At 40.4% G+C, this 24,712-nt stretch overlaps 1 protein-coding gene across 1 annotated transcript in view; it reads left to right on the top strand.

Annotated features, from left to right (window-relative positions):
- Positions 1–24,712, top strand: part of TRPC6 (transient receptor potential cation channel subfamily C member 6) — a 164,007-nt gene that overhangs the window by 88,082 nt on the left and 51,213 nt on the right. The window contains exon 2 of the mRNA XM_026651697.1: positions 18,020–18,794. Within this exon, the coding sequence (XP_026507482.1) occupies positions 18,020–18,794 (775 nt within the window). The remainder of the gene's footprint in view (positions 1–18,019; positions 18,795–24,712) is intronic.

The following is a 24,712-nucleotide window of genomic DNA, read 5'->3' as shown; positions in this document are numbered from 1 at the left end:
TTGTGTTTGCAGATTTATTAGTAATTTAATAATGCTCTATTTATACCAACATGTTTGTAATATACAACCAGGCCAGTATGTGCTATGCTCATAACATGTCTTGTGATTAGTATGATTGGACAAGACTTTAGATTTATTGTAATGAAATACGTGCCTTTAAAATTAACCTAACATGATTTTAATGCAAACCTCACCATTCACAAATAAAAATGACTTAGAAAGTGGCATTAAGAAAAGTCTTGGGGATTTCAGTGTTGGGTCTGACATTGGCAAGATGGGTACTGCTGCATCAGTCCATGCCTAATGAGTAGATGAATCACAATTTATCACCTCAGATTAGACTGTCAGAGTTGTGCGTCAGACCTTACATTTTCTGTTCTCTGGCTGTAGTAGTCTAGTGATCAGACAGGTACTGAAGCTGGGCAATTGCCTTTGTGTTAAAAATGAGTTTTAAATATTAATAACTTGTGCATGGATGTAGCAATGTGGACCCTATTTGCATGTTTTTACAGTATAGGAAAAGAGAGTTCTGCAGAGATGTGAAGAGATAATGGAGTCTAGCTCTTCAGATGTTGTATAGACAACTGCTGGGTAAGGTTCTTCTGGCATACATAACAACATCCACACAACAGCCCAGGTTTTCAATAATGAGAGTCTAAACTTAGTCTCCTAAATCTTCATCTAAGCACCTAAATGAGTAGCCTGACTTTCAAAAGTATTAAGCAGCCAGCAGCTTCTACTGTGGTCACTGGGATTGAAGCATGTGCTTAAGTGCTTTGCTGAAATAGGGCTCAAGTTGGAAAAAAGATGCAGTCTTAATATGTCCCTAAATCACTCTGGCTCAAGGAATAAATAAATATAGAAAAAAACTCTTCCCTTCTGCCTGTCTGTCTGTCCTAACTTATCCATCCTGTTTAATCTGCTGTATCTACCTTTTTGTGCAGATGTTGAGTGCCCTAGGCTATGGCCTGGTACAGCTGTTCTTGTCTCCTTTTGCTCATAGGCTAGAATCACCATCTTTTTTTTCCACTTAAAAACTTCAATCAAGCAGATTTTCCTAAACTTTATAGTTCAGTTTCTTCTAAACTTTATGGTTCAGTTTCTTCTGTGCAGGGTCACTTTTCTCATCTGGGAGTTATTCTTCAGATCTTATTTTTTTAACCACATCCCTAGGCTTTCCAAATTATTTTTCTCATTCCTCTGCTTCATATCCCACTGGGGCACTCTGTAACTCAAAGCAGCACCCTGGAATCCCCATACTCACCCCGTCATATAATTATGATATATTTCATACAAAGCATATCCCATGAAAGATCATGATCTACTGTACATGATGTTCTGTCAAAATATGTATATCATTAATTTATATGAAGTTATGAGATGTTGCTTTATGGTTGTTACTGAAATATGTTGTGAGTTTGGGAGCCGCCCACTGCTAGTTCTCTAGTGACAACAAAGGAGGTGAACCACTCCCAGGAGGCAGGTTTCAGAGTGGTTGCCGTGTTAGTCTACATAAGTCTACATCAAAATTAAACCCATTGGTTTCAAGGGACCTACTCTGGATTTGTACCATTGTGACTGAGATCACAATCTGGCCCAATATTTACTAACCTAATTGTCTGTATCATTTTAAATTTATTTTTCAACTGTACAAATATTTTAAAGTGAAGTTAGTGTCTTGAAAGATTCCAGATTGAGAGCGCTGGCCACAGAAGCCATCTCTATACTTACAGTATATGTACAGCACAGGAGTAGCAGTACAAGCTTCCTCTGACCTGCATGCAGTTATTGTACCCTCCTAGTTGGGAGCCAGTTTATGCCAAATAAAATTTGAATACCTGTCCCCAGAGAGCTAGTTTGAAAGCACTACTTCACATACATCATTGTACAGTACTTTCTGGCACTACTAACCTTGGCGAGATTAGAGTCTGTAAATAAGGTGAAAGGGTCTATAGCCCATTATTAATCTCCTAAAATACACATTCATTCTAAGAACTAACTGATCATTCGTAGAGTCAGTGGTGTACTATGAGGCAAGTCAGCAGTTGTAGCGTATGATGGGTGGTGATGGGAGATATTGTGCCTAGGTAGGGCAGGAGCTCTGCAGTTGTGCACTTACTACATCTGTGTAAAAGGTATGCTGCAAGCCCCAGTCAGTCCTGGCCACTGGGTACTAGCTCAGGTGCACTGAGTGCTATGGTTTCACCCTGAGCCCAGACTTGCCACCTTTGTGGTTTGCAGTATTGTTGTCAGTACACACACACACACACACTCTCTCTCTCTCTCTCTTTGCATTCAAGAAGCACAGGCTTTATGCTTCTTTACATGTGAGTGTACTTAGGGAAAGGGCTCTCCCTACCTCAAGCACACTCATAAAGATGGCATCATAATTTGGCCCTCTGCGTTTATATATTTTTCACATACTTAAAAGCTGGCTGACATTTCCTTCTCAGATTATAAATATTTGAAGGTAGGTCAAACATCAGGCCTAACTGACTTTAGCAGAGCTCCTTTAGTACAATATACAATTTAGATAAAAGTTTAGACCATAACAAATCATATTAGATGAGGTTATACAAAGGAAAAGGAGTGGCAGGGGAATTTTGGATCCAACTCTGAGATAGTTATTAGTTGAGAGACTTTGCTAAAAAGCTCCTGAGACAAACATGTAAAGGGGGATGCACAGGATCATTTCACACTCCAAATAGTGTTTGATGCCAGATGTGCATTGCCTCTGCATTGGGAATAACAGATTCCCTAAAGAAAGAGGATGACTTGGCCCAAATGGGGTGCTTTTAGCACAGCACATTACTAAATTGGATTCTTCCATCCTGACACCTGCTGAAATGAAGGTTGACTCAGGCAAAAAAGTTATCGCAGCCTTTTCAGTAGAAACATTAATACCCAGAAGGTTCCTCAGATGTGAAGCCACCACGGAGATAGCTAGAGATGTGCATTTTAACACAAATCTGGTTGCTAATGGTCCAAATGCAAATATTATCACTGAGGAATATTATATGGATTTGGCACGCCCAGACTCTGGAGGATTTTAGTTGCATAACAAGTTTAGTTGCATAGCCAGGCTACTGCGTACTAAACTGAACAAGCTGAAATGGTAAATATCGTAATGTTAAATAAATACATTGCCGTACATTAGTTCTGCTTTCACCAAAAGCATAATGAGTTCATTCGAATGGAGGTCATATATTAATCACTCTTTTCCAAAGTAAAATCATTGTATGGCATGGATGGTGGCAACACAACTTTTCTAGCTCCATATCTGGCTAGTATTTATATCTTCTGATATATTCTTTCACATAATGCTTGACTCAAGTGTCTTTGGCAATGTCTATACTTTTGACGGTGTGTAGAGTACAGACATTGCACACCAGCTAGCATGGGTATAAATAGTGTAGATGTGGGACATGGTTTAGGTGAGTAGAGTGTCTTATACACCTGACCCCCCCCCCCGAACACTTTATACACCCAAGCAGTATCTCCCTCATTTACACTGCTATTTTTAGCAGTGTGTCTTACTGCCTTCTCACTGCCAGAACCTTTCCTTGCTGCAGTGAAGGGCTCCAGCTGCGGGGAGTTGCCAGAGCCTTTCCCATTGCCTTCCCGCTGCCATAGCCTTTCACTGAGATGTGTAGCTACATACCACAGTGGCAAGTATGAAGGCAGCCTGCCTTTCACTGTGGTGCTAGCTACACATGTAGTGCCTGTACTCTACATGCCACTGTAAGTGTAGAGATAGCCTTTGAATCTGTTCAAGGTTGCAGCTGCTCTTGCTGCCTCATGCAATTTTCTCAAACTTTTTTTTGCTCTGTCTGGGCTCAGTCCTATAAGGTCCTCTGAAGTGTTGAGCACCCATCACTTGTCTTAACTTCGGTGGGAATTGAGAGTGCCCAGGACTTCAGTGGAATGTTTGGAACCTTTCCCAACCCTATCCTATAAAAGTACCTTTCTTCTAAACTTTGTGTATGTGCGTGCCAGCATGTGTGTGCGTGTGCTCATGTCTGGACTTTTTTTACCTTACATTCTCCCTTCTTTTTAGTGAAACTTTCCCCCTCTTAAATAGCTTTATGGCCTCCACCTTCACCCTATTCCTCAGAATGCTATATGCTTCAGTCAGGTAACGCCTTAAGCCTTGATTCAGCAAGGTAGTTAAGCATGTGCCATCTTTAAACATGTGAGTAGCTCTATTGAAGACAATAGTATTATGCGTGTGCTCAAATAGTCTGCTGAATCTGGACATTAATCTCCTCTTTTCTAAAGGACTACAATGGAAAACCGAAAATCTACTTTCCTACTCTCTCCGTCCAAGTCATAACATTGGAGACAATATAACTCAAGCTGTGCTCTCCTGTACCATTTCTGCTTCTTTAAACTCTCTCCTGTAATAAGGCATCCAAAATCATGCATGATATTCCAGGTGTGATCTTGCCAACTCTTTGTAATAAGCCATTATGATCGTTCTAGTTTGTGTTCACAAAAAATGAATCAATAATAAATTTCAAGGCTCATCTGGTCACTTGCGTAAGGAGGTGGTTGAGGGTAGGAAGGTTCTTTTGAACTGACATTATATCAGTTAGTTATATATACTTTTGTGGGTTTTATATACCTTTTTACATTTACATTTAGAAGCTGTGATGGGCACATCTTGCAACATGGAATGAAAAAGCTTGTTCCAGCATTTACTATAGTGCAAAATTAATACTGTGCATACAGCTTGACTTCTCCAGAGCCCTGTACCAACATGAACAAATCTGTGGACACGTTCTATTTAGTCTAATGTACTCACTAAACTAGTGTATATATGCTGTTTTCAGAAGCACTTTGTTTAAAAACAATTCTGACAAGTATTTAATGAGTGGGAAATAACTTGCCCATAGATTTTTGGTGGCTTGGTCATTCTTACTTTCCACAACCAGCAGCCTTTGGGCTCTCCAAACACTCTAGCAATGTGAAAGAACTCTGATCCGCAGCCTGGGAAAATTAGAACTTACTTCCTGTTTGGCAGTGAATTTGCACACCATCACACCACCAAGTCAGCCTGAGGTCTAATATTGTTAGGTATCAATTAATGAGATTCAGTGGGTCATGAATTTTTTGATAAGAAAGAACATTGTAATTATTGGTAATGTAAATTTAATAGTGCTTCTATTTTAGTTCCCCTGTCTTCATTGTAAGTAAAACAAATGCAAGTTAATCTAAAACCAAAGGCTTGCCACAGTCATAGACTTTCTGGCAGAGGCTATGACATGGGTGGCTCTGTTTTGTTTGCTGATCGAGGATAATGTATAGATGCTTTGTTTTCAGAGTGTTGCATTATGGCCAGATCCTGTGACTCTGACTCTCACGTGGACTTTTGGCTGCTTAAAAACTGTAAAATAAGGCCCTAGATAATATTGAGGTAAACATTTCCTACCAAGTGAATATTTATTACAGGTACATAATTAAGTAGAAATAATCACTGTTGATTTTGTTTTGCTTGGAGTACCAGATTTAATTACAAAACCAGTTCACACTACAATGGTTGTAAATGATGGCAAATTGGTAAAATAGGGAATTTATTTCATACAGATGAAGTGTATGTGGGAGGGGAAAATAGATTACATTGAAGTCCCAGAACCTCACCACAGCAGTATGTGCTGCCAATATTTTAATGAGGGATTCTCTTAAAACTGTTTCATCTCAGTCTGTGATAAACTCTGTCATCCAGAGGAAAAGCTAGCACAGAGAGAATCTATGTTTTTGATTTCCCATTTAAGGAAAACCCTTTGGGCTAATCACAACCAAAGAAGGAGGAACCACCACTGGGCAAACAAACTTATTTTAAGTGCCCTTTGCTGGAAATATTTACACTTCGTTCTTGTAAGTCATACTGAGTACATTGGTGGCATAGTAATGAATTGATGTAAGTTCAAGTAGGAAAGTGAAATGAAAAGCTTTTTGGTAATAATTTCTACTCACCCACCAAGTAGAGAGCCATCAATCCTGCAAAAGGAAGTGGTGCATGTCAATATGAAAATGTAGCCTGGGAAAGCACCAGGAATAGATAATGTACCAGCAGAATTGTTAAAAGCGATTGGTGATTGCGGTATTGATCTCATATGGAAAATTTGCAATGATGTATGGATGACTAGAAATTGGCCAGATGGTTGGACAAAGGGAATAGTTCTGTCCTTACCAAAGAAGGGAAACATAAGAGAGCACAGTAACATTCGTATTATCTTCCTGATATAGCACATGAGCAAAGTTCTGCTCCACATAATGCAGGATCACATGAAGCGAATGATAGAAGCAGAACTACCAGCAGAAGCTGGTTTCAGAGAAAGGTGAGGCATGTGTGATCAAATCACAATCATCTGTCACATCACTGAAAAATGCAGGGAATATAATCACCAACTGATTATGTGTTTCACTGACTATTCAAAAGCCTTCCAGATTGTCTGATGTGACCATCCTTGGAGTATATTGGCTGACATAAGAACTCCAAAGCATCTCATTGAACTCATTGCAAGTCTCTGCCATCAACAACAGACCATAGTGTGAACAGCAACAGGTGACAGTGAGTGGTTTTGCAGTGGGCAGGGTGTAAGACATTCTGTCCCCAAGCCTTTTAACATGTATGTATAATTTATTATGAGACAAGCCCTAGAAGATTCTGACTAAGTGGATGGAGTTGAAATTTCTGTAGGATTGGATTTCCTCTTTACCAGCCTGAGATACTCTGATGACATGACACTCTGCTACAACCACAACCACTGATGCAATGCAACGAATGTTGGAGTCGGTTAAAACAGTTAGTGACTGTCCCTCAATGAGGTGAAAACAAAATGGATGCACATTGACATTATTAACAAAATCAAGATGCAAACGAATATCACAATTAGCAGTCAAGTTGTAGAGGCAGTAAATGAATTCAGTTATCCGGGATCATATATATCTAACCAACGAGGCTGTTCAATAAAATTAAAAGAAGACTAGGAATGGCTCACTCAGCCATGGCCTTCCTTACAAACGTTTGAAAAAAATGTGGCATCTCGATGTGTATGGAGCTTCAACTGGTGAAATTGTAGGAAATTAATACTCCTGACAAGAAGAAAATTAAAGACTTTGAAATGTGGTGTTGGTGAAGACTCTTGGGTATCACCTGTACTGCAAAGAAGATGAATGCTTATATTAGAAATATTATTGGTAAGAAACAGACCCTGCTGTCGGAACTCAACAGGTGCAAACTTATGTACCTTAGTCACATCATAGTCACTTAATTATCAAGTACAAATTGTAAGAATAAATAAATATAATGGTTGTGAGAATGATATAATTTTAAAACGTTTAAATTTATATGCAGTTTAGTTACAATCTTTGGGCCCAACAAGTTTCCAGTGCCTGTTGATTTCACTAAGAATGGTTGCCCTTGCAACAATGCATAGAATACAACTTCGTTATGTGTGTCTTCTTCCATAAAACTGTGTCAAAACATTTAATTCAGAGTCACATTCTCTGCTGACGTAAATGGGCACAGGTCTGAGGGGTTTGATGGGAGTTTCATTTACACCAAAAGAGAACAATAACATAAAGGAGGATAGAAAAGGGATGTAATTAAGGTGAGATTTGGGAAGGACCATCATGAACCTCACCACTTTCCGCTCCAAGTGTAATGCACATTTCTTTGACCTTGCCTTGGCTAATATAAACAGTTATATTTGTTTAAAAACAAAAACCTACCCAAACACTGCACTGGCATACACTTCTCTCTCTGGGAAGAGGATTAGAGAATAAACAAAACATGACAGATGTTAGTCATGTTGCTTAATGTTCTACCAGAAGGCCCTCGGATACTATGGTGATGAGCATGGTATAAAAACCTATATTGAATAGAGGAGGCAGAGATACAGACAGCCATTCCACATGGCGGACAGTGCAGAGTGGAGAGTACTCACACCATCAATAGCAACTGGGTGTGGAAGGACTTGAGAGTATGCCAGTGAGAGAGAAAGGAGGGAGCAAGGAGAGGGAGTAGAGAGAAACTAGTCCATGACGTGGGTTGGGGCAAAACAATGAAGAGTTTCAAAAACAAGGACAATTTTGAACTGGAGTGTGAAGTGATTGTTGAGCCAATGCATTTTCTGAAGAGTTTGTATTGGCTAGAAGGCAGTGAACACATCCTGGAGTTTAAGGAGCTTGCAATAGTCAAAGTGAGAGGAGAGGAAGGTGTAGGCCAGGATTTCAGCAAAGGGTAGACGCATGGCTGTGGGAGATGCAGGCATGTGCTTGTTTTAATGATTACCTTGCCAAACCTTTCCTTTGCCAAAAATAAGAAATGGATTAAGATCCACACATAACAGATGCTGGTCACATCGCTCAGGACTTCACTCTGCTGTCATTGAAGTCAATTACAAAACTCCGATTGTGTAAATGGTCACAGCTCTGTTGGCTTCAGTGGAGCAGGGTCAGTCCCATAATGTGCTATTGGAAGGAGTTCATAGACCACATTGTGTTTAAGAACCTGACTGGAATATAATAGAGCTTTTACTTTAATTACATTAAATCATATTACAGAGGTTAAATTTGTGTTACTCTGGGTTAGTCCATGTTACAGCTTACTATAGCTATCAGATTTTAATTGAAAGTACTATGATTTTTTATGAACGCTAAAAAGAAATATATTTAATCTGGATATTAAACCTTTTGTTAACTTTTGTCACATTTGATTTACATTTGATTCAAAACCACTTATTAAAGGGAAGCAGAGCAACAGATATTCTTTGGCTGCATAAAATAGAGCACACAATTTGTTCGTCCTAGCAACTAAATTGCATTGTTGACATTTCAAATGGGGATGGGTGATTTCATTTCTTTTTACTCCAGCATGTTTCACTGTGTGGAATCAGAGCTGCAATATTTCTCCAACAGTGAAAAAAGTAGGAAAATGAGGTGGGTGAAATAAATTGTTGGTTATTTCATCTGAAAGAAATCCAAAAGATGCAGGGCACAGCTAGGGCTGCTTGTAACTGTAATATACACTGAGAAGTGTATTTATTTGACATTTTGTAGTGGAATAATTTTTCAAGTTACTTGTATAGAAACATTTATTCTGCTGTAAAGCATAATGCAAAATGATTAAATGCAGCCAGAGCAATATTATGTTTAGATGTAAACTCATTGAAAGCAATCTGGTTTATTAGTAATGTATAAAGCTGAGCAACGGATCTGAAATTTGTAAGAAAGCATACTATAATATACATCCTTTATTGCTATCTGTGTCCCAGTTTTTGTGCATTTGTAATGTGTTGAATGTTGTGTTTGTATATTTTTTGAAACTGACATCAATACTCAAAAAAAAAAAAGAGACTTTACCATGTCAAATTAGTTAGCACAAAAATGTTTAGGATAACTGAATTATTTTCTACAACAAATAGATTTTTAAAACAATTTATTGCATTCAAAATTGCCATGGAAAATGTCCTCTTTCCTCTATGACCCTTCAGTAAAAATGCTATTTTTTACAAAAAGCATTTCCTAATCTTATTACTTTTTTAAACAGTCATCCCATTTAATGCTTTTAACTTGTGCTTGCATATGTGAACTATACTCAAGGATGGAGAAACAAGAAGAAGAGAAAATAGGATGAAAGAAAGAATATGATTTCATTAAAAATCTTTTTTTTTTCTCAACAAAATTTTCATCACAGCCCCAGTCTGATCAACTTTTACTTGTTTTTTTAATTACACATTTTTTCATGGTTTTGAAATGCTGTAGCAAAAAGAAAGAGGACAGGGAAGGTTCTCTTTACATCAGTCCAGCAATCCAGTGCAGATGATTTTATTTCTCTAAATGTCTCTTAAAATGTAAAACGGCAAATGAAATTTAATGTGGATAAATGTAAAGTAATGCACATTGGAAAAAATAACCCCAACTATACATACAATATGATGGGGGCTAATTTAGCTACAACAAGTCAGGAAAAAGATCTTGGAGTCATCGTGGATAGTTCTCTGAAGATGTCCGTGCAGTGTGCAGAGGTGGTCAAAAAAGCAAACAGGATGTTAGGGATCATTAAAAAGGGGATAGAGAATAAGACTGAGAATATATTATTGCCCTTATATAAATCGATGGTACGCCCACATCTCGAATATTGCGTACAGATGTGGTCTCCTCATCTAAAAAAAGATATACTGGCACTAGAAAAGGTTCAGAAAAGGGCAACTAAAATGATTAGGGGTTTGGAATGGGTCCCATATGAGGAGAGATTAAAGAGGCTAGGACTCTTCAGCTTGGAAAAGAGGAGACTAAGGGGGGATATGATAGAGGTATATAAAATCATGAGTGATGTGGAGAAAGTGGATAAGGAAAACTTATTAACTTATTCCCATAATACAAGAACTAGGGGTCACCAAATGAAATTAATAGGCAGCAGGTTTAAAACAAATACTAGGAAGTTCTTCTTCACGCAGCGCACAGTCAACTTGTGGAACTCCTTACCTGAGGAGGTTGTGAAGGCTAGGACTATAACAGCGTTTAAAAGAGAACTGGATAAATTCATGGTGGTTAAGTCCATTAATGGCTATTAGCCAGGATGGGTAAGGAATGGTGTCCCTAGCCTCTGTTTGTCAGAGGGTGGAGATGGATGGCAGGAGAGAGATCACTTGATCATTGCCTGTTGGTCCACTCCCTCTGGGGCACCTGGCATTGGCCACTGTCGGTAGACAGGATACTGGGCTAGATGGACCTTTGGTCTGACCCAGTATGGCCGTTCTTATGTTCTTATGTTGTGGTAGTTAATCATTTAATGAATTTGAATATCATTACACTTGTAAATAGACTTACAAATAGTACAGTACTGTCATTTTTCATATTTTTGATATATATGTTTATACATTTATTTTCTCTCCCTGGACTGAAATGAAGATTTATTACTGCACTTTAGAGGCAGTTAAAGTTGCATCAATCATAACTCTAAAACCACAGATCACATCCAAGTAAGTTCATGAGAGACACATGTGGACAAGATGTATAATACACTATTAGGATTATGTTACAACTCTAACTCCTTTAATTATAAAAAGTTTGATTTCCTCTGAGCATTAAAAAGTATTTAGATTCAAGGACACTGGATCCTACTAGAGTGTGCAAAGTGGCAATATTTACAAATAAAGGAAGAGAAGACATTTTTCACTTGCTCCCCAAACAAAGCATCACTAAATTAATTTTGTAGAAGAATATTCATAGGGACGTGGGTACAATTGGTTGAAAATGTTGTGTCTGTTCCATCTATGACCTTCCTTTGTCAGTAGAACTGTAGGGCTTAAGCCACGGAGGACTGACCAAAGCCTTTCACAACAGGACTGATTTCATCCTTGACGCTTTATTTAATTCTCAGTATGAACCATGAAAAAATTAATCTGTCTCACTAACAATGATAAATATAATTTTTTGCAATGATCAGCAAAAATTTAGTTTAGGAGAAAAAAAACCTTAATAAGGAACTTGAGGTGAAGATGCAATTGTTTATTATGGAGCCACAAAAAGAGATTGGTTTGGATATTATGTTGAAAAACAAGTAGGCAAAGGATGACAGAAACATCTTCACTTTCACAGCAGGCACATCTTCTAAAGCATGTCTTTAATTGCCCATAGTAAATATCACTGTTGAACATGTGCTTGGGAACCTGAAAAGACCCACAATATCCAGGTACATTTTTTCTTCCATGCAAAATGTTCAAATCTTCTCTATTTAATTCTTTTAAATTTGTACAACCACACACTTCAGTAAAACAGTGAATGCAGGCCTACATAATAAAATGTCTCACAGTGCAGGGCAACTGCACATATATTTCCTGTCTGTGGTACAGCAAGGGCACCTATTCTAGGCTCCAGACTCCTTGCCAGAGACCTGCATTTCTCTCCCTTCTAACCAGGGTATTTCCAAGCTGAACACTTTCCTGACTATACTGTGACCTCCCCAGCAAAAGACAGACTGCTAAGAAGGCCTGCTTCGCTTCTTTCTTCAGAGATTACACAATGTAATTGCCAGAGTTAAGTTGCCACACAGCACTTTCTAAGCAAGCACATTATTCTTAAGGTGAAAGCATTACAGAGAAAACATTAAAAACAATAAAAGAACCTGTGCATATGTTAATAAGCTTAACAGAGATAATCCCATAACTCCAACAAGGGTTCTGGTTGGTGCGTAGTCCTTCAAACCCCCAATATAGGGTTTTTTCCTGTGGTCAGCAGTTCATAACAGCTTTTACTTAGAACTAGCTCTCAACTCTGATAGAGCGTCGGTGGGCCAAAGACCTTCCAACCCTTTCCAAAGATTCAAGTCCCCTTAGACCAGAGGTCCTGTCCATTTGCTAGATTGGAAGGAAGACCCTGAGTCAGTTTTAATTCAAGTTATTTAACTACAGTTAATTTAAACTGTAGGTCCCTGGAGATTCCAGTTTGAACTAGTAAATATAAGCCTCTCTCCAACTGGTACTAGCTCTCTGGAGGTGTTACAATCTGAGTGAATTTGCCTAACCACCCGCACTGTTCTTAATTCCTGGAGGGCTGTGGTCCCCCTCCTCCATAGAAATACATACAATCCCTCAATAGATTCATAGACTCTAGGACTCTAGGACTGGAAGGGACCTCAAGAGGTCATCGAGTCCAGTCCCTTTACTTAAATAGTACATAGACATTTTCATTTTTAATACAACAAACTCTTAAAATATTTAAACTTAGTTCAATAAGGTTTAACTTAATTCAATAAGGGTTGTCTAGGATATTGCAGGTTATTTTCATATTGACCACAGTTCTGTCGATAATAATGACTAGGGGATAACTGGCTTGTGGTAATACTGCTGAAAAGGATCTGGGGAGATGTAGCGGATCACAAATTGAATATGAGTCAACAATGTGATGTCATTGTGAAAAAGGCTATTATGATTCTGGGGTGTTTAAATATAAGTTTTGTATGTAAGACATAGAATGTGATTGTCCTGCTCCACTTGGCACTGTTGAGGCCTCAGCAGGAGTGTTGTGTCTAGTTCTGGGTGCCAGACTTTAAGAAATATATTGAAAAATTGGAGCGAGTCCAGAGGAAAGCAACGAAAGTGATAAAAGCTTTAGAAAACCTGACTCATGATGAAAGGGTAACAAAACTGGACATGTTTAGCCTTGAGAAAAGAAGACGGGGAGGAACCTGATAAGTCTTCAAATATGTTAAAGTCTGTTATAAAGAGGATAGTGGTTATTTGTTCTCCAGGTCCACTGAAGGTAGGACAAGAAGTAATCTATAGTAAGGGGTATTTAGGTTAGATACTAGAAGCAATGTTCTAACTATAAGGATAGTTAATATTGGAATAAGCTTTCAAGGGAGGTTGTGGAATCCACGTCATTGGAGGTTTTCAACAGCAGGTTGGACAAACACCTGTCAGGAATGGTGTAGGTTTACTTGGTCCTGTCTCTGCATCGGGGGCTAAACTTCATGATCTCTTGAGGTCCTTTCCTGCCCTACATGTCTATAATTCTGTGACTTTACAAGAATAAAATATTACTTAATCAATTATGTGTTCATAAACTCACAGTTTCAGAGAATACATTTGCAAATGAAATTGACACTCGATGACTGGAATTTTCCTCCTCCTCAGTCTTACCATCTCCTTCATCTAAATCTGAGTAATCCCAACTACTGTCTTGCCCTAACCCTGTCATTGCCCCTTTAACCCAATTATTAACAATGATTTTATTATCGGCAGAGCTGGTAGTGCCATCTATAGTTAAAGTTCACCCAAACTTTCCATGATAAGAACCTGTTTTCATTTACTTATACATTTGCCAAAGTTTAACTGTTTGAGCTGAAATCTTCTATGCCAGGTGTCTGCCTCAGGCTGAATTGTTTTTGGAAAATTTAAGCTAAATGGGATCAGCCATTTTTGAGAATTATTTTAAGGGAAAATAGGTTAGTTTTTAGATGTTTAAAATATTCTTATAACAAAATCGCTAATGTTCCCATCCTTTGGAGTAGGGACTTGACATTTTGCAGTGGAATGCCCTGGAGTCAAGGATGTGCCTTTTGCTGTCACCTTGAAAATTTGCTCAAATTTGGCTAAGGTATAAATCTCTGAAAAATCTCAGTTTGCACATGCTCAGTAGAGCTATGTTAGAGTGTGGCAGCTAAACTCTTCAAAGATTCCGTCTGAGTTTCCACACACACTCCTTCCCTGGAGCTGCAGGGGCTGAGCAGTTACCAGTGGTGGCTGTAGTGCTGGGCACAGGAACTGCAAGCAGGGAGACTGACTCCTGTGCTCTCAGTGCTCTTGCTGTTAGAGGCTGGGCTGTGTGGAAGTAGAAGAATGCAGCAAGGTGAGGAATGGGGCTGGAGGGAAAGGGAGAATAGGAGCCAAGGGGCAGATAGAGCAGAAGCCCTCCCCTGCTGTCCTCTTTTACATCTCTTTGCTCTTCCTTATCTTTAACCTGTCTATCTTTCCCCAACTCCGGCTCTTTCTTTCCAGCCTTACAAGTATGCCTTTGGGTTCCTTATCCTGAAAAAAACATCTCTTTCCAACTACCAATGTATCTGCCTCCTCCCCTTGTCTCTTAAAATTCTGGAATTTGCTGTCAATTCCCTCTGTCTAGATTTTCTCCTTTCCAACCATCTCTTTGGCTTTCTCTGCTCCTGTTGCTTCCAAGGTCGCTAAAATACACCAAGCAAATCCAAGGCATATGTTGGAGTTTCATCTTACACCTTGCTCTCCTGGCTTCTCTTACCTTTTTCATCATTTTAAGTGGTTCCTCTCTCTGTTGTCCCGTGGTAATCTGAATTCTCTCCACCTTTGCCCCTTGTCTCTCTGTTCTCTCTCAAGACAATCTCATCCATTCTCATGGTTTCAGCTACCACTCATACCTGCATCATTCACAGTTCTACCTCTCTACTCTTGACCCCTCACCCCTTTTGCCCAGGCTTGCATACCTGACCTACAGTTGTTTCTCAAAGGTCTCCTTGGATGTGCTGCTGCTCATAGCATTTCTAAATTAAATCTTTCGTCTCTCCACGCGCCCCATTTCAACATTCTCTACTACAGTTGGCAACCCCACATCCTTCTTTCCCTTAGGCTCACAGTCTCAGGTGCTATAGAAGTCAAATGTTATTTTTGTTTTTCTTCTTATTATTCTTATTTCCATTGCCTCCTCTCATCCTTCTCCACCAATATGTATGTTCTTGCCAAATTCTGTAACTTCTTCCTGATTCTATGATTTCTCAAACATCTGTCTTTTCCTGGGTGAGAATTTTTTTCCCTTGAAAAAAATCAACAAAAACAAGAAATTGTTTTCACTGATTTTTTTTCTTTGATTTTGTGTGTGGGTGCGTGAGGGGGGGTGCTGAAGAAATGAAAAAAATGGCATCAAACCCACAACATTTTCATTGTCAAGTGGAGGGGGGATTGAAAACCTGAAAAATTTAGTTAAAAATGGATGATTCTCACAAGAGTTTCCATTTAGATAAAAAAGCCATTTTCTGTCAAACAAATTTTCAATGGAAAATGTTCAACCTGCAATCGAGGTTAAACTTTTATTTAACACTAAGGGCTGGTCTACACTTACCCCCCAAATCGAAGTAAGGTACGCAAATTCAGTTACGTGAATAACGTAGCTGAATTCGACATACCTTACTTCGACCTTACCGCGGTTCAGACGCGGTCCACACGCGGCAGGCAGGCTCCCCGTCGACTTCGCGGTACTCCTCTCGCTGAGCTGGAGTACCGCAGTCGATGGGGATCACTTCCTGGTTCGATTTATCGCGTCCAGACCAGACGCGATAAATCGAACTCGGAACTTCGATCCGCAGCCGTCGAACTAACCGGTAAGTGTAGACTAGCCCTAAGATTAATAACTCTGTTTTCTCCATTGTGCCTGAACCCATTGTCCATGTTGCCCATGTAGAGCCATAAGGGGAATTCTAACTCTCTTTTCCCCTTGTTTGAGCACATATTCATAGCCCTAAACCTCATCAATAATCTTATAATCGGACTCCTTTCTTTGTATTTTTTGGGTAATGGCCAGTGTCATGTTCTCTAGTTATAACATATTATTAGCTACAAGTACATTACACCACTCTGTGGCTATGTTTTGGAAAACTGTTCTATCTATAGACTGGTGACATGGGCAAGTTGGAAGAAAAATAATACTAGAAAAGATTTCTTCTTCTGGACAAGATTGGTCGATAGAGAAGCTTTATAGGAATCATAGTTACATAAATGGTCTGTGTCTTTTTCCTCCCCTTTTGTGATAATGTTTTCATTTCTAGTTTAAGAGGTGAGATTTATATTTTCCAAGTCTTGTTTAACATCTGAGTTTATGTTCATGAGTAAGCAATATCTCAAGAATATTGTATATATTGCTTTGTTGCAACCTGCAGTATTTTATGAAAATGTGTAAGAAACCTGCAGTATTTTATGAAAATGTGTAAGAAAGGAATAAGTGCCATTGAGCTACAACTGGGGGAAAAAATAAAAGAAAAAGGCAGAAAATTGTAGTGGATGTTGGATACTAGCGATGTAATTCTAGAAGGCCAAATCAATTTGAAAATGAGTTTCTGCGGGGGGTTAAAAGCTTAGTTTTCCCAGATTACATATTATTCTCTTTTCTTGTTAATGAAAATGGGATATATTTTGTACTGAGAAATCACTGCAAAAATAGAGTTGTTCTCAACAAATGCAGTATAGCCAACCCCAAGTGTTCAAAATGTTTCACTTCACGTTTCAGTAGTCAAGACAAGAGAGAGTGCCAAGCAGTGGACTAAGGTTTTAACAGTGGGAATAGAAGAAAAGGTACAGATTTTAGAGCTGTTAAAAAGGAAGAGGTGGCAAGATTTCATGGCAGCCTGAGTGTTGGAGAAATGATTATGACATCAAGTCTGCGAGCCAGAATAATTGAGAGGATGGTGAAGGAGGAAGTGGCAAGGTTTAACGGAGGGGGAGATCACATGTTCAGTTTCTACCAGGTTCAGGTTGAATTGGCAACTGGACATTCCAGACTAAATGTCAGAGAAACGGCTGCAGATAATAAAAGTAATAATAAATACCGAGCTCTTATTTAGTGTTTTGAATCAGTAGAACTCAAAGCAAGAGTGAATGGACGGAAGAAATCAGAGCAAAGAGATTAGGGAATTATTCATGTAGTAGTAACTGAAGGAATGGGAGCAGATGAAGTCAGTCAGCACTGGATTGACGCAATATACTATACACATATTAACATGGGGCCTTTGTGCCCCAGCCCTGCTTAGGGTGTTAATCTCAAGGGTTTCCACATACACAAGTTGTCAGCTGTGCTGATAAGGGTCCACCATCACTCCTCATGTGCCTCCTCTGGTTCCTGAATCACCACTCCTTGTCTACAGGTGGGCTACAATCCATTTAACCAGGGATGTGAGGTCTCAGTATGTGCAAATTATTTTGATGTTACCTACTTCACTGATTTTCTGGACCAACCATTCATATATGAGACAAATGTGGGACAAAGAATGATGAGTCTCAGTCCTGTAAAATGATGAGATGTTTGCCTGTTATCTGTAGAATTAAAGCAAATAATGGAAAGTACTGGAAAGAAAGACCATGGTTCCCAAGCTGGAGTAACTACGCTGTCTTTATAGTTGTTATTCCAGATTTACACTGGTGTAACTGAGAGCAGAATTTGGTTCAGTTTCTCTTTCTAAATTCAGATGTGATAACTGTGGGTGAGGTAAGGTAAAGAAGTGGGGTCTTGAGATAGGAGTAAACTATGGGATCCTCCACTGAAGCAGAGCGTAATAAAGGTATCCATTCCAGACCTGTATGGCTATAATGATTATACAGTGCAACAAAGTAAGCTTTATGGTCTTACTTCTGCATTAAAAAGTGCACAGCAGATAACTGATGGGAATTTTTTTTTAATATTAAGATTTATGTGTCCTCCCAAAGGCTAGGTTAAAAATGCACATCATTTTGCGTATGAAAGCATTAATGATATCTCTCTTTCCATTCAGTCGAGGTACTGAGAATAGGCTAGCACTTCGACGACAGACCATACTCCGGGAGAAGGGCAGAAGGCTGGCCAATCGAGGACCAGCGTACATGTTTAATGATCGTTCCACAAGCCTCTCTCTTGATGAGGAGCGTTTTTTGGATGCAGCAGAATATGGGAATATTCCCGTGATTCGTAAAATGCTGGAAGAGTGTACTTCACTAAATGTGAACTGTGTGGACTACATGGGGCAGAATGCTTTGCAGCTTGCAGTCGCCAATGAGCATCTGGAGATTATAGAACTTTTACTGAAGAAGGAGAACCTCTCCCGGGTTGGGGATGCCTTGCTCTTGGCTATTAGTAAAGGTTATATTCGGATAGTGGAAGCCATCCTAAATCATCCTGCATTCGCTGAAGGCAAGAGACTTGCATTAAGTCCCAGCCAATCAGAATTCCAGCATGATGACTTTTATGCATACGATGAGGATGGAACCCGGTTCTCCCATGATGTTACCCCAATCATTCTGGCTGCTCACTGCCATGAATATGAAATTGTCCACACCCTTCTGAGAAAAGGTGCTCGCATTGAAAGGCCACATGACTATTTCTGCAAATGCAGTGAGTGCAGTGAGAAGCAAAAACATGACTCTTTCAGCCATTCTAGGTCCAGAATCAATGCCTACAAAGGTCTGGCGAGCCCTGCTTACCTCTCCTTATCCAGTGAAGACCCGGTAATGACTGCCTTAGAACTTAGCAATGAGCTGGCTGTGCTTGCAAACATTGAAAAAGAATTCAAGGTAAGTGTATGGTCAACAGATTCTGATTTGTACAGAATTAGAGAAGTCAGTTAAATGTGCTCCCCACAGCCCCACTCCTTCTGGGGTAATAACTAGGGGAAACAATGTGAAATGCTAATGGTAAGGACGGATGATGCAGAGCATCAGAAATTGATGTGTCGCTCACACTCTTTGGCAGTTGCCAGGTATTGAAGGAACATGGAGATTCTGGTACCCTCTCACCCATAGAAGTGGTCATTTTGGGACCAGGCCATCATCACACACTGGCAGGGCAAAGTGAGGTAACTTGTACCTGTTTTGTGGACTGAGGTCTTCAATCCCCAGGAGTCTGCTTATTGCTCTATGTGGGCTACCAGTATTGCAATTCATAGTGTGGGGAATGGGGTGATAGCAATGAACTGCTACTCCCCTTCTTGCACAGGTGGATGGGGACTGAGCAAGCAAAGGAGGGGAATGGGCACAGCCTTGGCTTTACCCCCACTAGGCTCTGGCCCACTGAGCCTGCACAGATGGGAAAATAAGCTGCTCCAGGGCTAGGAAGATGGTCGGCTGAGGCTGAGCATCCAGACAGTGTAGTGCAGCACTGTGGTATTGGCTGGCTTAAACAAAAAGTCCCCTTACTTTATCTTCACCCCTGGGTGGGGTAGGGTCATCTCCTGACTCCCACCAGGGTCACTGTTCCCTGGTCTGAAACCCTCCTGCGGTCACTCCTGGTTCTCTGTAGCTGGCACTGGCTTGGATCTCTCTCTGCTGGAGGCTGGTCTCCATGGTGCTGGATTGGCCTGGCCCAGGCAGCTAGATCTCACAGCTGTCAGCTTTGGGGGTAGTGAGAGTTTAGCAGGGACTCCCTGAGCTGAGCTGCCTGGCTGGCTCTCCACTTCCAAACCCAAAACTGAAACTAAACTATCGCTCTGTGTGTCTGAGTCAAGCTGTCCCCTCATTGGGCCTCAGCAGCAGTTTCTGCTTCCTTCTGTCCCCATCCCTGACTCCAAGCATGCTGCGATATGAGGTCAGAGGGCTCTGATAGCCATTATATTTGTAGTTGTTCTGGTAGGGCCCCCTTAGAGACTCAGTCTGGAGCTCCAGGAGCCGGCAAACTCCAAATGTGTGGGGGGAAGGGGTTAAATCTATGTTATGTGAATTACTCTTAATTTATGCTGATCAATGAATCTCCTGAGCTCCAGCTGGGATATAAGAGAGTTCGGTCATGGTGGGCAAAAGGGAACTAGAGGCTGGGACAGGGGAGGTTCTGCAGGAAAACCTTAGGAATAGCATAGCTGTTTGAGTTTGTATGTTTTGTTATTGTTTGAGTTGTCAGTAAGGTCAAAGCCTGGGAAGTGAGTATGTATCAACAACACACACTAGATCTAATTCTGGTCCCACTGAAGTCAGTGAATCCCACTGTATTCAGTGGGGCCAGGATTTCACTCAGGCCATGTCTACACTACACAATTAAGTCAACCTAAGTTAGGTCGACTTACAACCACCACAGTAATTACTGTGGTTTTTCATGTCCACACTCAGGGCCGGTGCAACCCATTAGGCATTGACATTCTTGTCAATTTCAGGGCTCCAGCTGTCAACCACCCTGATAGCCATCAGGCGATGCAAGTAACGCAGTGTCTATAGAGACACTGCATCGCCCGAACTACATCGATTGAAGCCTTATGCCTCTCATCAAGGTGGCTTTAATAGGTCGACGTAGCGGGGGAATTACAGCGGCGGGAGGAACACTGTGGTGTGTACATTTACCTCATTAGGTGGATGTAAACTACCTTATGTCAACTTAACTCTGTAGTATAGACATGCCCACAGTGTGTGTCTGTGCTGTTTAGAGCAGGGGACTTACTCCACATGCTTACTTGCCTCCTCTTAAGCAGCTGCTGAAGATTTGAACAAAGATATGTGATTAAATCAAAGGGCAGTAAATTTAGAGCAGAATAGAAAAATCTTTCTTTATCATCATAAACTCCGCCTGTTAAATTCACTGCTACATCAAGACAAATGTGGTTGGATTTACAACTGGCTGCATAGCTTCATGCCTATTTACAACATTTGGAGTTACACAAGTTAAGATTATGATAAAAGTAATTAATCTACTTGCTTTGCTGCATAAGCTAATCATCCGCCAGGGATCTCATTTACCCATTTGCCGCATTACATAATTGGCTAGAAGCACTGCGGGTATGACAGTTTGTACTGCCATGCTACCAATAGAGGATGGGTAGCCAGTGGTTAGAGTATGAGCCTAGAACTTGGGAAACTCATGTTCAATTCCCTGATCAGGCTTCCTGTGTGACCATGGGCAAGTCACTTAGCCTCACTGTGCTTCAGTTCCCCATCTGTAAAATTAGGATAATAGCACTTCTCTACCTCACAGGAGATGTGTGAGGATTCAGATGGTGAGGTGCTCAGGTGTTATGGTGATGGGAGCCATATAAGTGCCTAAAATAGATAGATAGTCTGCTCAGCTCTGTCTTATTCCTGAGCAATGTGGTAGATAGGCTTTTACAATGTCTAGCTAAAACTGGGGCTTGAATACGAGCTAACTGGCTGAGGCACAATCCCACTCCCTCCCCAAAAAATAGAGTTAGTGTTCAGAGGCTGAGGAAGCAACCAGAGGAAATGACTGCGGCATCCACTGTCTCCATTCCTGAGTTTGTGGTTATCTTTCCTTACTCAGATTCACAACCAGCAGGTCCTTTTGGAGCGTCAACTGCTTGTGGCTGCCCAGATAGATGCAGTGATTCAGAATGATTCTTTTCTATCAATAGCAGATTGGCTAGAGAATTGTGACCTTTTCTTTCAAATGGGGACCTTGCTGCAATTATCCATTGGTGCAGTGCCCATCTAGGCTTTGTTTTGACTAGGAAAAATGTGTGTTTTTAACATGTTAGGTAGCACATGTTAAAATCCTCATATAGACAAGGCAAGTTGTAGTTTTAATATGTGTTAGCTAGATGAGGTAAAACTTAGGCTCCCTCTTAGGGCCTACATCAACCAGCTGATGTGTTAAAAATACAACTGACTTGCCTGCACTAGGATTTAACACACATTTAAAATACACCTTTTCCTAGGGTAGAAACAGACATACTTCAAGGGCCTTCTTAATGGGAGTATATAACACCAGTGCTACACAGATTCCTCTGGCATCCCGATCATTTCCAGGTGAAATTCAAGGTGTTGGTTCTGAGTTAGAAAGCTAAATGCATCTTGAATATCTTAGACATTATGTCTCTCTCTTGCCTTATCCCAATAGTTAAAATTAGTGGGAACACCAAGACTGACACGCCTTAGATTGGTCCATGCTGAGGAGTGGTATAATCAGGAGAGGGCCCTAGATTGTGGAATTAATTCCCTCCTTTGGTTCATACTTCTGGGGCTGTGTCATCTAACATTAGCATGTTCCAGGCTATGCATCCGAAGAAGTGGGATGTAGCCCACGAAAGCTTATGCTCAAATAAATTTGTTAGTCTCTAAGGTGCCACAAGTACTCCTGTTCTTTTTGCGGATACAGACTAACACAGCTGCTACTCTGAAACCTGTCATTAGCAGGCTGGTGCATTGTGTTATATTTATTGTTCTTATTGTAAATGCACCTAAAGGTTGTGATGGGGTGATATTTTGTTTGGAATAAATAGAAACATTACAAAGGGCTACTTCCAGAGTAAAGATCCCAGAACAGATGTACTGATGACAATAGAGAGAGTCAATATGGAAAAGTCTGTGTTCCAAGCTGAGCAACTAGTTCAGGCTTAGTTTGAGTAGTTCTGAACTTTACAAAATTTGCTGAGAAGCATTTAAACCAGCTCTCCAGCACCTGGGCGAGATGTGTAACATTCCATGGTTTGGTGCTGTATAAAATCTTTTAACTTTACTGGGCTGGAGCCAACCTTTCCTTTCTTCTAAATTGCTTGCTGTACCACCAAGCTAGTACCTTCACAATGTTCATAGGGCTATGGATGATATCTGACAAACATTGGCCGAAATAAATATATCCTGCAGTCAGGGATATCTGTGAATCAGTGGTGTTATGAAATGAACAAGATTCCTCTTTAATACCAAAGTCCTCTTCAGCCAAAAAAGGCAGAATAGGATTCTGTTTTATACTTGGATGAGGTAGGAGTGGAATATTTTAAATAAATGTGGGTGTGTTACTATTTGGCACAAATAGCTAATTGCTATAAAGTGTGAAGTTTATGTGTGTCTTTCATGCGTCCCTAACTTACTCATCATTACACGAAGAAAACAAGTACAGAGCATCAACCTTAAATCTGAATTTCTGTCTATCTTTCCTTCTTATATGACCTCCACTAGTGTAGTTACTCAGCATCTCACAATCTTTAATGCATTTATCTTCTCACCATTCCTCAGAGGTAGGGAAATACTATTATCTCCCTTTTGCAGATGGGGAACTGTAGCACAGAGAGGTTAAGTCAGTGCTTAATTTGTAATGAAAGAGATGCTGGGGCTCAAGCAATTAGGTGCCGGGGCTCAAGCAATTTTTTTATTTTCATAACTGAAGCAGCAAGCAAAGTGGTTATGGGGCTCAAGCAAGATTTTTACTTTCGTAACTGGCACAGCAAGCCAAGAGATGCTGGGGCTATAAACTGCCAAGCCTAGCAGTGCCAGGGCTAAGCCCTGACAAGCCCTGGCACAAATTAAGCAGTAGGTTAAGTGACTTGCCTAAGGTCATTCAGGAAGTCTGTGGTGAAACAGACTCAAATCCAGGTCTCTTAGGTTCCAGGCAAGGGTACTAAGCACTAAACCAGTGATACTCAGACTGAGGCTTGGGAGCCACAAGTGGCTCTTTAACATGTCTCCTGTGGCTCTTTACAGCCAACAGTGCTAGAACAATTTGTATAGTGGGGGTGCTGGGAGCACTGAACCAAATTGTAAACCCTGTGTATGATGGAAACCACTTCAAGCCAGGGGGTGGGCAGCACCCCACGCACCTCTAGTTCCAGCATCTATGTTTGCAGAACATGATATTAAAAGAAAGTGTAATTTAATTATTAACCAATCTAAGTTATTAACCAATCAGGATGCTTTTACTATGTTATTAACCAATTGTAGAATACTTGGTCAGTCATTTTGCTGTGAGAATAAAATAATAACAACAACAATAATAAATAATAATATATTAAAAAATAGTAAATGAAACAATGAATTCACACTCAGCAATCAACATTACCCAAAAGAGTCACAAATTTAGCTCCTGAACCACTGAGATCTGAGTATCACTGCTCTAAACCATCCCTCCTCTTTCTGACTCCCATCACTTTGTGCTACAGCCTTTCACCTATGGGCAGCGGATTTACAGATATCAACCTCTATATAAATAATAGACTAAAAATATTTGAACATTCATGAGTATTTATCCTGGAGAATGCTGTGCTATTTCAAACCATTATTTGATAGGCAAAACTTGCCATCCGTAACTGAGTTGCTGTGCACTGTGGCTTTCCATGGTAGCTGGGCAGCACTACTCTTCTTTCTAGGATATAGGCCATCAGCACACCTGTGCTGCTGCTGCAGCCACCCTAAGGTTTCATTAGCATCCATGGCTGGTGCATAGCATAGGGGAGGGGAGGGGATGGATGGGTTTGCATAGTCAAAGTGGCACCAACTTAGTACACATGGTCCTCCCCCTTTCACACCCAAAGTATGCCTACATCACTAGCCACATTGGATATGTCTACTCTGCAATTAAAAACCATACCAGCTGACTCAGGCTCATGGCCCTTGGGCTAAGAGGCTGTTTAATTGTGGTGTAGATGTTTGGGCTTGGGCTGCAGCCTGAGCTCTGGAACCCTCTCACCTCGCAGGGTTGTAGAGCCCAGGCTCTAGTCTGAGCCTGAATGTTTACACTGCAATTAAACAGCCTCTTAGCCCAAGTCCCGCGAGCCCAAGTCAGC

This window comes from Terrapene carolina, unplaced genomic scaffold (genome assembly GCF_002925995.2).
Source record: "Terrapene carolina triunguis isolate 2854851 unplaced genomic scaffold, T_m_triunguis-2.0 Scaffold97, whole genome shotgun sequence".
In the NCBI taxonomy this organism is placed as follows: Eukaryota; Metazoa; Chordata; order Testudines; family Emydidae; genus Terrapene; species Terrapene triunguis.
The sequence above is the reverse complement of the archived record's forward strand: the minus strand, read 5'-3'. Positions and strand labels throughout refer to the sequence as shown.